Source organism: Chiloscyllium punctatum, chromosome 8 (genome assembly GCF_047496795.1).
Source record: "Chiloscyllium punctatum isolate Juve2018m chromosome 8, sChiPun1.3, whole genome shotgun sequence".
In the NCBI taxonomy this organism is placed as follows: Eukaryota; Metazoa; Chordata; class Chondrichthyes; order Orectolobiformes; family Hemiscylliidae; genus Chiloscyllium; species Chiloscyllium punctatum.
In genome coordinates this window covers 80288051-80303052 of record NC_092746.1, presented here as the reverse complement: position 1 = coordinate 80303052, position 15002 = coordinate 80288051, and the positions used below count along the sequence as shown (strand labels likewise).

General features: G+C 40.3%; 1 protein-coding gene across 8 annotated transcripts in view; it reads right to left on the bottom strand.

Annotated features, from left to right (window-relative positions):
- LOC140480693 (voltage-dependent L-type calcium channel subunit beta-2-like) overlaps nucleotides 1-15002 on the bottom strand; it is a 349445-nt gene that overhangs the window by 114770 nt on the left and 219673 nt on the right. The window contains exon 1 of one of the 8 annotated variants that reach the window (XM_072575916.1): nucleotides 14114-14293. The exons of the other annotated variants lie outside the window; for them this stretch is intronic. Within the exon in view, the coding sequence (XP_072432017.1) occupies nucleotides 14114-14164 (51 nt within the window). The 5' untranslated portion in view covers nucleotides 14165-14293. Of the gene's footprint in view, nucleotides 1-14113; nucleotides 14294-15002 lie in introns of those variants that run through there. 8 annotated transcript variants of the gene reach the window in all.

The window sequence follows — 15002 nt, the reverse complement described above, 5'->3', positions numbered from 1 at the left end:
TACATTGCAATGGGGAGCCCATACACTCCACTCTTTACCTGACGAGCTCCATTATAAGGCCCTGCAATTTTCATGGAGTCAGGTTAACCTTTTAATTGCATTCAGTTTCATCCCTTCAGCAGTGTCAGAAACCATAGCAGAGATTCTTAAACGTTTGAAAAGGCAACTTCAAAATCAAGATACGTATGCCAGGATTTAGCCATGCTCATTCCATGCTCTTGTGCATGCCAATTGTTCTCCATGATGTTATGCTGTACATGCCAACCATTTCCGAACCAGCTTCCTACATTATTCAGGCCAAATCAATGCCCTGTCATGCCCCTCACAAATCCAATCACCCAATAAACAATATATACATTACCAAGAAGTATACCTAGTAAGAGAAAGCAAACACCCATTTATGTTATTTTTGAAAAAGTTGCTGTACCTACAATGTTATAAAGGTGTCACTCAGACATGGGTATATGAATACTAAAGGTTCGGAGGGATATGTGCCCAGTGCTGGCAGGTGGGACTAGATTGGGTTGTGATATCTGGTCGGCATGGACGGGTTGGAGTGAAGGGTCTGTTTCCGTGTTGTACATCTCTATGACTGTATGACTCTATAAGTATCATCGAGAGACTTCAAACACTTCAAACCTCTTAATCTTGTTGAATTAAACATTAAGATGTTGACAAAGGGATCACAGAAAAAGATCAACTTATTGTAACTGTTCTAATATGTAAATCCAGCAATGTCAACAATTCCAAAAAGAAATAATTCACATCTGTGATCAAAATAACATCCCCTGCTAAGCTAATGCTTTTAATCATCTAGGTTTAAAGCTAATTGTTGCCAATGTCTCAATGTTTATTTAGGCGAGAGTAAGAGGTATAAAATGTTTGATATCTCTGTTATTGACACTTTAATTGTCTGATCAATGCTTTTACCTTACGAAAGATGCATGGAAAGGAAATGGTGGAACTATTAAGAAATAAAAACATCCATTCACAAATATTATCAAAACTGCTATTGAGGTAACAATAGTTCAATTTTTATAAGGTTATTTCCATTCACAAATATTATTAAAACTCCATTTTAAGAAACAGTAGTTTTATATAGTGTAAGATGATTTGAGAGAAAATACACATCCATTTACAAATCACTCCTGGAACAGTAGTTTTAATATTTATAAATAGTGCTCAGACTGAAAAAACCTATCACAATTGTATTTGAACAGAAGAACTAGGAACAAGAGTAGACAATTCAGCTCCTCAAATCTGCTCTGCCATTGAATACAATTACATCTCATCTCATCCTGGCTTCAATTCTAGATTCCTGCCCTTTCCTTTGTTATTTTATGGCTCACGTTGAAGGAGAATAGGCATGGAAGAAGATCAGTAAATACTGACTTAGTATGGAAAATAAGGGGCGATGGGCAGTGGCAAGGGTCATGAGTTGGCATAGACAGAAGGTCCAGGAGCGAGTGTGGCAGAGGTAAGGTGAAGGGCAGAAAGCCTGATCTCATTCAAATAGACAAAGTCTCAGAGAACTTCAATGGACTTTTTAACTAACCCAATATATACTGTATACCAGGATACTTTTTAACAAGGAGGGTTCAGCGGAAGTATCCTGACTGAAACTACCCACTTCAGCAGTCAAAGTCCCTTCGTCTACTGTTAGTCACAGAACTACATAGGACATATGATACAGAAATACACCATTCAACCCAACTAGGCCACACTAGTGTCTAGGCTGCACTCTGGCTTACTTCTGTCTTTGTGCACCTAAATATACCATAGCAATTCTCTTTTTCCTTCTTCCTCATGCGCAAGTCTAGTTTCCTCTCACACCATCTATATTATTATCTCAACCATTCCTGATGACTGAAAGTTCCACATTCTCAGAATTATTTGGATAAAAAAGTTTCTTCTGAATTCTCTACTGGATTTCTGGGCAATTGTTATATTGGCAATCTCTAGTTACGCTCTTCCCCACAAGAAGAAATGTTCTTCCAAACCTTTCATAATTTCAATGACCTCACTTAGATTGCTCCTTTTTCCATCCAAGGGAAAAGAAACCCAGACAGTCAATCCTTTCCTGATATGTAATCTCATGCATTCCTGGTATCATACTTGGGATTTTTCTCTGTACCCACTTCAGTGCCTCAAAATCCTTTTTACAAAATAGAACCAGACCTGCACACAATACTAGAAGTGAATTCTAAGGAAGGTTTGATACAAATTTAACATAATTTCCAAATCTTAAAAAAACCTGTCCCTCTACATATAAAAGCTAGTCCTCGGTTTGCTTTATCTATGGTCTTGTGCCTTAACATTTAGTGATTGGCAATCCGTTTGTTCTACCCCCACCCAGACTTGCACTTTCTAGTAATGAATGATGTTCCTACTCTTCCTGCCAAATTGTGCCATCTTGCATTTATTGGTCTTAAACTTAATTTACTAATTACTTACCCATTTTTCAAATTGATTAATGGTATTTTTGTAATTTATTGCAGTTCTTCTCAGTATGAACAATCTCATATTCACAAATTTAGTAACTGTGCGGTTGACTCCAAAGTCAAAATGAACCTGACTAGCAATCCATTCTGCCACTTGGCCCCAGAAACCTCATGCTCTGATTTTATTCATTAAAGATTTCATTCTTTATAGGGAACCTTATAAAAGGCCTTTTGTAAATCCACATGAAGTACATTTGCTGCATGACCCTTTTTCTGGATTAGTGGTGCTGGAAGAGCACAGCAATTCAGGCAGCATCCAACGAGCAGCGAAATCGACGTTTCGGGCAAAAGCCCTTCATCAGGAATAAAGGCAGTGAGCCTGAAGCGTGAAGAGATAAGCTAGAGGAGGGTGGGGGTGGGGAGAAAGTAGCACAGAGTACAATGGGTGAGTGGGGGAGGGTATGAAGGTGATAGGTCAGGGAGGAGAGGGTGGAGTGGATAGGTGGAAAAGGAGATAGGCAGGTAGGACAATTCCGGACAAGTCATGGGGACAGTGCTAAGCTGGAAGTTTGGAACTAGGGTGAGGTGGGGGAAGGGGAAATGAGGAAACTGTTGAAGTCCACATTGATGCCCTGGGGTTGAAGTGTTCCAAGGCGGAAGATGAGGCGTTCTTCCTCCAGGCATCTGGTGGTGAGGGAGCGGCGGTGAAGGAGGCCCAGGACCTCCATGTCCTCGGCAAAGTGGGAGGGGGAGTTGAAATGTTGGGCCACAGGGTGGTGTGGTTGATTGGTGTGGGTGTCCCGGAAATGTTCCCTAAAGCGCTCTGTTAGGAGGCGCCCAGTCTCCCCAATGTAGAGGAGACCGCATCGGGAGCAATGGATACAATAAATGATATTAGTGGATGTGCAAGTAAAACTTTGATGGATGTGGAAGGCTCCTTTAGGGCCTTGGATAGAGGTGAGGGAAGAGGTGTGGGCACGGGTTTTACAGTTCCTACGGTGGCAGGGGAAGGTGCCAGGATGGGAGGGTGGGTTGTCGGGGGGGGCGTGGATTTGACCAGGTAGTCAGGGCAGGAACGGTCTTTGCGGAAGGTGGAAAGGGGAGGGGAGGGAAATATATTCCTGGTGGTGGGGCCTTTTTGGAGGTGGTGGAAATGTTGGCGGATGATTTGGTTTATGCGAAGGTTGGTAGGGTGGAAGGTGAGCACCAGGGGCGTTCTGTCCTTGTTACGGTTGGAGGGGTGGGGTCTGAGGGTGGAGGTGTGGGATGTGGACGAGATGCGTTGGAGGGCATCCTTAACCACGTGGGAAGGGAAATTGTGGTCTGTAAAGCAGGAGGCCATCTGGTGCGTTCTGTGGTGGAACTGGTCTTCCTGGGAGCAGATACGGCGGAGGCGGAGGAATTGGGAATACATGATGGCATTTTTGCAAGAGGTAGGGTGGGAAGAGGTGTAATCCAGGTAGCTGTGGGAGTCAGTGGGTTTGTAAAAAATGTCAGTGTCAAGTCGGTCATCACTAATGGAGATGGAGAGGTCCAGGAAGGGGAGGGAGGTGTTAGAGATGGTCCAGGTAAATTTAAGGTCAGGGTGGAATGTGTTGGTGAAGTTGATGAACTGCTCAACCTCCTCGCGGGAGCACGAGGTGGCACCAATGCAGTCATCAATGTAGCGGAGGAAGAAGTGGGGAGTGGTGCCAGTGTAATTATGGAAGATCAACTGTTCTACATAGCCAACAAAGAGACAGGCATAGCTGGGGCCCATACGTGTGCCCATGGCTACGCCTTTGGTCTGGAGGAAGTGGGAGGATTCGAAGGAGAAATTGTTAAGGGTGAGGACCAGTTCGGCCAAATGAATGAGAGTGTCGGTGGAAGGATACTGTTGGAGACGTCTGGAGAGGAAAAAATGGAGGGCTTGGAGGCCCTGGTCATGGCGGATGGAGGTGTAGAGGGATTGGATATGATGAGGCGTTGGGGGCCGGGGAAATGGAAGTCTTGGAGAAGGTGGAGGGCGTGGGTGGTGTCTCGAACGTATGTGGGGAGTTCCTGGACTAGGGGGGATAGGACAGTGTCGAGGTAGGTAGAGATGAGTTCAGTGGGGCAGGAGCATGCTGAGAAAATGGGTCGGTCAGGGTGGTCAGGCTTGTGGATCTTGGGAAGGAGGTAGAACCGGGCAGTGCGGGGTTCCCGGACTATAAGGTTGGAAGCTGTGGGTGGGAGATCTCCTGAGGTGATGAGGTTCTGTATGGTCTGGGAGATAATGGTTTGGTGATGGGGGGTGGGGTCATTGTCAAGGGGGCAGTAGGAAGAGGTATCCTCGAGTTGGCGTTTGGCTTCAGCGGTATAGAGGTCATCTGCTCAGTAAGTGTGGTAAAACAAGATTCGCCCTTTTGAAATCCATGATGCCTTTTCATTGTTACGTTTCTAATTTTTGGATTTTCTTCTATATTCTGCTTTAGTAATGAGTCCATTATTTTCCCTACCACTATCTTACCAACGACAAGCCCACCTGCAAAAAGGTTATTGCGTACACATATTGAACATGAGAATGAATATTGAGATCACAGAAAATGGTGCCCAAAAACAAAATGCAATTAGCCATATCTGGAATTCGTATTAGCTACAGAAGTTATTGCATACTGGCAAATAGTTGATCAATATTGCAAAAATGAATAATATTTTCATTATGGTGGACAAAACATTTGTGAATAAAGTGAAAATAAATTTACATAAATACATTAGAGACTTTAAAGATATTGAATTACTTAATACTATTTTTTAGAACACACCAGTTTATATTTGATAGTGGAGAGATGTAGCACTGAACCAGCAGACAAGCAGCTCATGTTAATACTCTGGGAATATCAATTCAAATCCCAAAATCTGGTGAAATTTGAATTCGATCAATTAAAAATGTGTGGAATTGAAAGCTCATCTCAATAATATTTTCACAGTCAATCTCATTGTTTGTTATCAAAAATTCATCTGGTCCACTAATGTGCTTTCGGGAAGAAAATCTGTCATCCTTGCTTGGTCTGGTCTATATGGGACTCCAGACGCAAAGCAATATTGTTGACTCCTAATTGGTCTCAAGGGAAATGAGGCATGGGCAGCAAATACTGGCTTTGTCAGCAATGCCACATTCATGAGTCAATAGTCATGTTCTAATCAGTTTAGGAATGAATCAATAATTATCAGATTACAGAAAAACAGCTTTCATCGCTTCAAAAAGAGGAGCATTTTTGTCACAAATATGACTGAAATCAGGACAACAGGAAACCATAATTTCAAAAAATATCAATTTGACAATGTCAGACTTTTTTCTCCAAAAACGCAGCCTAAATTACTTACCCAAACCATCCCACAGCTTCAATATTTGAGAGCTAGGATCATTTTCATTGTTCACCTCTTGGACATTAATAACATTTTGGTGGACGCACCTTCAAAAAGCATTCTGCACAGGCTCGGAGCCTTATGTATCGACAATACTCCCCATCATTAATGCTGACAATTCATAGATTAATCCAATATCATCCTTTGATTTGTTTTCTGATCAGCATGCCATACCGTTGTCCTATGTCATTAACAGACCTTAAAAAGAATAGCGATTTCTGAAATAGCACACTTCAAAACTTATGGGCGGCACGCTGGCACAGTGGTTAGCACTGCTGCCTCACAGCGCCAGAGAACTGGGTTCAATTCCCACCTTGCGCAACTGTCTGTGTGGAGTTTGCACATTCTCCCCATGTCTGCGTGGGTTTCCTCTGGGTGCTCCAGTTTCCTCCCACAGTACAAAAGATGTGCAGGTTAGGTGAATTGGCCATGCTAAATTGCCTGTAATGTTAGGTATAGGGGAATGGGTCTGGGTGGGTTGCTCTTCAGAGGGTCAGTGTGGACTTGTTGGGCCAAAGGGCCTGTTTCCACACTAAGTAATCTAAAAATCTCATCTAATCTAAAACCTCTTTTCAACATGAGGGTCAGTTTGTTCCGTAGGCTGGATGGATCAGTTGCAGTGTAAAGGGAAGCAAAAAGCGTGCGTTCAATGCACACACTAGCCAAGGTTACCATGAATCATAGAATGACTACAGTGTGAAAACAGGCCATTTGGCCCATCAAAAGCACACTGATCTTCCAAAGAGCATCCCACCCAGATTCACCCTACCCTATCCCTGTAACCCTGCATTTTCCCATGGCCAATGCACCTAACCTGCATGTCTTTGGACTCTCCTTCACAACTACTCCCCTTGCCTGAGGCATGGTGACCCTAAGGTTAAACCACCACCAGTTTTCTCACGAATGGGATGGCAGCCCCATGGTCGTAAGATTATAGTGACTTTACCTTTACTATCTGATTCTGAATGGGTAAGGGACAGGAAGAAGTCATTTAATCATTGTTGAGTCAATTTCTTTCAGTACTTTCTGATGAAGGGCTTTTGCCCGAAACGTTGATTTTGCTGCTCCTCAGATGCTGCCTGACTGCTGTGCTCTTCCAGCACCACTAAATCCAAAATTGTTGAGTCAATGTCAACTCTCCACATGAAGCCAGCTGATCCCACCCTGCCTTTTCCTCATAGCCTTGAAAATGTCGACATTTCAGATAACTATCCAATACCCTTCTGAAACATGCCTTTCACCACACTTTCCACATTTCAGATCTAAATCATTCAATGCATAAGGAAATGTCTCATGTCAGCTTTGACTCTATTGCCACGCACTTGAAATCAGAGTTCCCTCATTCTGAATCCTTTCATGAGCAGTTTCATTCTGTCTTATCTCTCCAGACTTCATGATTTTGAACACTCCAGCTTCTCCAAAACGTCCTGATAACTGAAGTCTCTCATCCCTGAAACCACTCTTATTGATATTTCCTGTGTCCTCTCTGAAGCATTCACACCCTAGTACAAAGTGTAGCATCCAAAAATGGTCACAATACTGTGGTTGAGGGCTACCATTGTTTTATAGACTTTCACCAAACCATCCTGTTTTTGTACTGCATGCCTCTTTTCTAGGATCCCCAGTGACTTATTTGTCACTTTATCTGTTCTGTCACATTCAACAAATTATTGAATAATGAGATTTCCCTGTACTCCTGCACAGAGAGTTGCCTTCAGAATTGTACCCTTTATTTTATGTTGTTTTTCTTTGCTCACATTTGTTTACATTAAAGTTAATCTGATACTTATAAACCCATTCCATTAACCTGCTCACAATACTTCCAAGTTTTGTGTATTCTGTAAGTATAAAATTGTGCCCTGTACAATTGGGCGGCATGGTGGCACAGTGGTTAGTACTGCTGCCTCACAGTGCCAGAGACACGGGTTCATTTCCCTCCTCAGGCGACTGACTGTGTCTGCATGGGTTTCCTCCAGGTGCTCCCACAGTCCAAAGATGTGCAGGTTAGGTGAATTGGCCATGCCAAATTGCCCGTAGTGCTAGGTGAAGGGTTAAATATAGGGGAATGGGTCTAGGTGGGTTGCTTTTCGGAGGGTTGGTGTGGACTTGTTGGGCCGAAGGGCCTGTTTCCACACTGTAAGTAATCTAATCTACACCCAAATCTAGATCGTTACTCTCTATCAAAAAAAGCAATGGCTTTAAAACTAATAATTTGGAAACCCTATGATATACCTTCCTTCAGTACAAAAAAAAACTGTTCACCACTACTTTGTTTCCTGTCACTCAACAAATTTTGCATCCACGTTGACCCATTTATTTCACGGACCTTAAGTTTACCAAAAAACAAGCCTCTTACATGTTGTAAGAAATACAAATGTAATTACACCACATTAACAATGTTATCCTCAACAACCCTTTCTTACTCAAAAATAAAAAAGGTTAAAAGAACACACAACACCAGGTTTATGTGGAAGCACTAGCTTTCGGAGTGCTGCTCCTTCATCAGTAACTGTGGAGCAGAACCATAAGACACAGAATTTGTAGGAAAAGATTACAGTGTCATGCAACTGAAATGATATATTGAACAAACCTAGATTGCTGTTAAGTCTTTCATCTTTTAGAATGGGTTGCAGTTTTGGTTCATTCACATGTAAATTTACATTTATGTTTAGAGGCAGAGGAGGCAGTCTGACTTTAGTGAGTAGTGAGTAGATTCTCAAGTCTGTAAAAAAGAATAGATAGCATAGACACAGTTGCACTGTACCATGTCCACTTACACTTCTAATTTGGAAGAGAGTTGGTGTTAAGATCAGCTAATCAATAGTTCTACCTGGATGCAAGATTAATGTTTCATGTTGCCATGGGGAAAGAGTGCAGAGGAAGCCATGTTTGAGATCAGGTTACAGGCCTCCTTGCAAGTAAATGAATAGCAGATAGCCAACAGAGACAAAAAGCTGGCTGCCTTTGTGAATCACCACAGCCAGTTCAGAATACCTCTAGCTGCACCTGGTTTACAGATTCCTGGTAATTTGTTCTAGTATAGGACAGGCTTTACTGTTGGTTTTGGACTTATGAAACTCCGAAAACTCTGCAAAGTATCTTGTGATGGCCACTTGAAGTTAATACTACTTAACAGAAGGGAAACAGGGGAAGCCATTAGAAGCTGGTAGTAAATGCAGCCCTGTTAGGTCCAAGGACTGTAAGTGGGATGACATTGGAAGTGGGATGTTTGGCAAGTTTCAGTAGTTTAAAGTACAAATTGCCTACAAAAACAAAATACTTTATTGATTTGGTTGCAGTGCATGTTTGAAATCAAATATTCTTGTTGTGTCATTCTTTCAGGGAGGAATTTGAAGTTTAAATCTCTTTTTAAGAGCTACTGATTGTAATTGAATTTGTAACAGACCCATCAAGCCTTTTTCAACAGCACCTCCCAAACTGTCAATCACCTTACATGTTAAGGGAAGCAGATACATAGAAACATCACCATCTGCAAGCTCCTCTCCAAGCCAACCACCTTCACCGTCACTCTGTTCTTCCCTTTCAGCACTGTGAGTCTAACTACGCCACATGGACTACAGCAGTTTAAAGAGGTACCTCAATACTACCTTTTCCAAAGCACTTAGGCAACAAATTCCATGAAAAAGGGAAAAAAACTCTGCAGTTTCCCTTAAAGAGTGTTGCTACCTCAGTAAAAGAATTGAAATATTTCTGACTGTCTAACGCCACAGGTCACTGTTACAGTGTTGTGATTTTTTTTCTCCCGCTTTTGTTGGTAATCTGTTGCAATGCTGTCTGCTACATTTTGTTAAAAGTGAGATCTCAATGCATTCAAAACTCATTCACTTGCAGTGTTAAAGACAGGCCTTGACTGTCCAGCCAACATCTTTGAGAAAATAAAACCTATTTTTTTTTTATCAATCTGCTCAAATATGTTATTACAAACCTCTGGAACATGTGGGACCTGAACCTAGGCCTCCTGGCTCAAAAATAGGGATGCTACCCCTCTACCACAAGAGCCTCAACATCTTCTTTGATACCTTTCAGAGTAAACTGGCTGCCCTAGTCCTCCAATTCAACTTCACCACATTCAAACTCTCAAGCTTCATGAGAAGTTTATACACCAAAAAAGACCTGGCTCAAATTAACCCTCATCCAGACACTAACAGCCCACAATGATACCTCATTACCGAAGCCTTCTAAATTCAGAAACCAACATTTACAGACTTTTGGCAATAAACCCCCCTCTACTTTTGGGTTAGTTTTAGTCAGCTTAAAACAAAATTTAGATGTTAGATTTTATTGTCATGTGTACTCAAGTACAGAAACGCAGGAATACAGTGGGAAGTGCATAATTCCAGGTACTAAAAAAGCTTAGGTACAAAATAGTAATCAACGGGTTAATATAGCATTAAAATGACAGATGAAAATCTTGTAGAAATTATTAAACCATTCATCTGCTGTATCAAAAGCAACATATTTTACCAACATTACTAAAGCATATATTCCCTCCCTAACAGTATTGTGGATCTACCTACAGAACATGGACTACAGCGGTTCAAGCAGTCAGCTCACTACCACCTTGTCAAGGGCAACTAGGGATGGGGAATCACCAGCCAGCGATGTCCACATCTCATGAGTGAATAAAAAAAGAATGTAGGCTCCAAATCGTTGTGACAAATTATTCAGAGATAAAAGTAACTGCTCAATTAAATTCATTCCATGTGAGGTCCTTCACAATGCTGAACTCCAAAAAGAAGTCAGTAGATTTTGGTGTAACAAGGCAGTTTGCTATTTGTCCCATTAGGTAAATGTACAATTGCTCAGCCAGATTTCAAAACTGAAAAGGAGAGTAAGCCAATTCAATGTAAACTCAGGTACAGAGAGAAAGAAAGAGAAAAAAGAATTGGATTAAAAAACTGAAATAAGTGACAAAAATTACAAAAAAAAGTTTATTTTACATTTCTAACTATGGGCACAACTTGAAGGAATGCAATTCCACTTCAATAATTATTTACTTTCTGGTCATTATCACTTCACTATCTATGAGAACTTGTGTGCAAATTAGCTGTCACATTTCCTACATTACAACAGTGACTCCATTTCAGAAGTATTTCATTGGCTGTAAAGCACTTTGAGCCATCCAATGGTCGTCAAAAATGCCATATAAATGTTCATCTTTCCTTATATAAGAGGGTGATTAACACCTATTACCAATGGTTATGTTTTTTTAAAGTAGTACATGTATTAACTATGAAAGTTGATTTTCTGAAATAAGTTTAAAATGCAATTAGTATGCAAATATAGTGATGTTGTAAATAACCACAGTTAATTAAGCACAAAATTTGATTTTAATGGAATTAAAGACAGCAACACAAATCTATAAATCATCTATCATTCTTAACCTTATTCCTAGTTGCTAAGCACTTTACACCTCAATAGTGACATGTTCACATGCTGTTGTTTATTTAGTGCCATCTAATCAAGCATGATTTGGTTCTTTATCAAAATCTGTACAGACCTTCCTGAAAAAGCACATTTTCTGCATTGTTTTTCACCTTTAATACTTCAGTATTAGTAGAATTATGAATCAAAAGTAAACAAGAATTATTTTCAGAAGAGGAAGCAGAGAAAGGGCGGTGAAAAAGAAAAACAGTTTGCACTTTCTTTCACAATTCTGGACAAAAAAAATGACGAGAAATAATAAAAATAAAAGCACATCCCTGACTACTTCAGTATATGAACAGAAAAGTTAGATACTAATGGACGCTAGTTGATGGCCTTGAGGTATTACTGCAGAAGTGTTAATCCAGAGACCCAGGTAATATTCTGGGGACCTGGGTTAGAATCTGGAATTAAAAGTCTAATGATGACTATGAATCCATTGTTGGAAAAAACTCATCTGGTTCACTAATGTCCTTTAGCTGAGGGAAACTGCCATCCTTACCTGGTCTGGCCTACATCTGACTCCAGACCAACAGCAATGTTGTTGACTCTTAACTGGCCTCTGGAATGGGCAATAAATGCTGGCCTAGCCAATGATGTCCATATCCTGTGAATGAATTTTTTAAAAAGCATAACAAAAAATGCTGGAGATCACAGCGGGTCAGGCAGTATCCGTGGAGAGAAAGCAAGCTAACGTATTGAGTTGAGGTGACTATTCATCAGGGTCTGATGAAGCTGTGATGAAGAGTCATCTAGACTCAAAATGTTAACTTGCTTTCTCTCCATGGATGCTGCCTGACCCATTGTGATCTCCAGCATTCTTTTGTTTTCAGTACAGATTCCAGCATCTTCAGCAATTTGGTCCAACATAACAAAAACAAAACTGCTCGCATTTGTCTTTCAGGGAACATACCAGCAGTAGTAGACATTCCACTGTTGCTCATATAGATTTAAACTTTATTTATGTCTCTTAAAACTAAGAAGTGAAGTCTAAACAGCATCTCAAATTTGTTTGGAAGAAAACGAACAAGAGTTTAAAAGTATGCTGAAATCAAACTTTCAAAAATGGACTTAATATATTAAAATTTTTGTTACAAATCCCAAATTTTATGGGATTGCAATGTTGAATAAACTGAGTTTATTATTAAAAGCTGAATGAAAAGGGAACACCAACAGTGTAAAGCAGCATACTGAGTTAAAAGTACAGCTGCCAGTTAACAATTTGAAGCTTCCAGTCTATATTGTTAGTGCCTTCTTCAATGTTTAATAGTTTACCAAATAAGGACATGGAGCTTCTCAAGGAACAGGTGTTACCCCTGCTGTCAGACACTTCAAATACCCAGTGTGATTAATTTAACAGTTCAGAATTCCTTTGTGACAACCCTCTTCTCTTTAAGTTGAATTGACCAGCATTAGACCTAAAATCATCATTTAAATAAAATGTCAGCAGCTCAAACAAGGGATAGAAAAGCATGATTTCTTCAAACAGCAATGGATTGAAGCAACAATTTTTACAAGTCTAAAAAGAGATCAGGACATTCTAATGAAGAGTCTTGACTTGATACATTAATCTAATGTACTCTTTCAAATTCCAAGTGACACGTAGGAGGAATTTTAACCTTCCCACAAGACGGTTAAAATTTCAAAAATGTATCCACTTCCAATTTTAACGGAAGCAGGGTTGGGATTGGCAGCCAACTGCTTTCCAGAGGCACATCTATAATTTAAATAGTTTTTACGAGGCTACATGCCTCATAAGTGCAAGCACTTTTGGCTGGATTTCCCACGGCTCAGGAAAAATAGCAGTCAAGGAAGGCTTTCCGATCCCCTTATCCCACAATCGCCCAGCCTGCCTGAATGACCTTGCCCGCTACCATCTCTGCACCCAGTGTGATCTCTCAGTCTGTCTGGCAGCTGCATGTTAAAACAGAGAAAAGAAACACAAATAATGGGGAGCCACCATTAAATTTGGCTCAACCTGGATTTTACATGGTAAAAACAATGACTGCAGATTCTGTTCTGAGCCTCCCTGCTCCACTGTCTCATTACTAATTGACATATAGGGACTATGGTTTTGGCTTGTACTTTAGATTTTGCTCTACAATGGCCAATAACAAAGCCAAAAGTTATTAATAAATCCTACAACCCTAAAGTCAGTTAATTGGCTGTTAACATCTTTGCAAAGTTTAAGAAATCCTTCTTTCAAATAAATAGACATAAATTGTCTCTTTCAGGTGATTTTCAAGAAAATTATTGGCAAATATTCAAAGAAGCATGTGTATTTCTTAGTGACTGATATAAATCATAATGTATTTATAAACAAAACAAAAATTGCCAGGCAATTTTACTTGAAGACATTGCGTATGTTGAAGTTAAACAGGCCAAAAAGGTTTTTAATTTGTTTTTAAATCTTGTGGCCAGCTCAGAATTCTAACTCTTAGTACAAGTGGAAATAGCTGCAAAGCTGAATTATTAAAACAATTGTTACAAATAATAGTCTAATTGACAGGACACCCATGCATTTAAATAAAGCAATCAACATGCCCTCAAACTCCACAACATCATTTTTTAGCAGGGCAAAGAAAAAAATGAAAGAAAACTGTGTTTGATTTATGTATACTGGAGTCTCTGTCTGAAAACAGCTATCACTATTATGTACTATGTCAATAGTTGCCAGACAAACAAAATTGTCACCAAAGGAATGTTACGATATTTTGTTAATCATTTGTTAACTGGAGATCTTGATTGTCACATGCAAACAACATCATACAAATACATTGTTCTGTGAAACATGGCTCAATTCTGAGCCTCTGTTGTGCAACAATAAAATGGCTCCTTACCTCAGCAAAAAGGTGCTCAGGACCAGGTGTCATGAGATGTCGATCTAGCATACCAAACTAGATCCAAGGATATCACTTGCTCTTACAGGAGCACTTCTGTCTTAGGCACTGAGCACAAACACAGCAACGATTGCAATCAACCAAAACTAAGCACTGCTAGCTTTTTTTACACCTCCTATTCAGGGGCCTTACTTCCTCTGCAGCATTAGGCCTGGCGTACAGCTGCTGGAGCCATTTCAGGGAATGTAATCATGATTTGTTTCAGCTGTTCATTTGATCCAGCTTCTGCTTTAGGTTAGAACTCAGAACCAAGAGTCCTGTCAATGTAAATTAAGAAACAGGTTAGGAGAAATTGATTCCAGTCAGAGTGTTGCGGATCTACTCAGTAGTGCCAACAGTTGTTGTCAGCCAAAAAAAAACATTTCATTGTGCCTTAATACATGCCTCTGAAGATGCAGATGTGGAATAAGGTTAACGACTGCCCCAACCTTTTGCCTTCTCTTAATAAACAGCCATTGAGAAAACAAAGCACTCAAGCAACTGAAACTGCTATTGTTATGATTCACACTAGTAGCACATGCAGTAGTTCCATATTTGCAGCATTATTTAAAAAAAACTTCTAAGTGTTCTTGCAGTGTAGTGGTAGTGTCCTTATCTCTGAGCCAGGAGACTTGGTTCAATTCTCACCTACTCAGAAATGTGTCATATCATCACTCATCTCTATGACTCTAAGAGGTTGAGAAGAAAATTTGTTTTTAAGAAAACTTGAAGGCATTTCCCACCCACCCCCTCCCCCCCAGAGAGTGAATTGTTAGACCTCAACAAATCTGTTCACACATGATGAGGATTGCTGCATTTCTGAACATTTAAAAACTTTTCTGAACTTTAT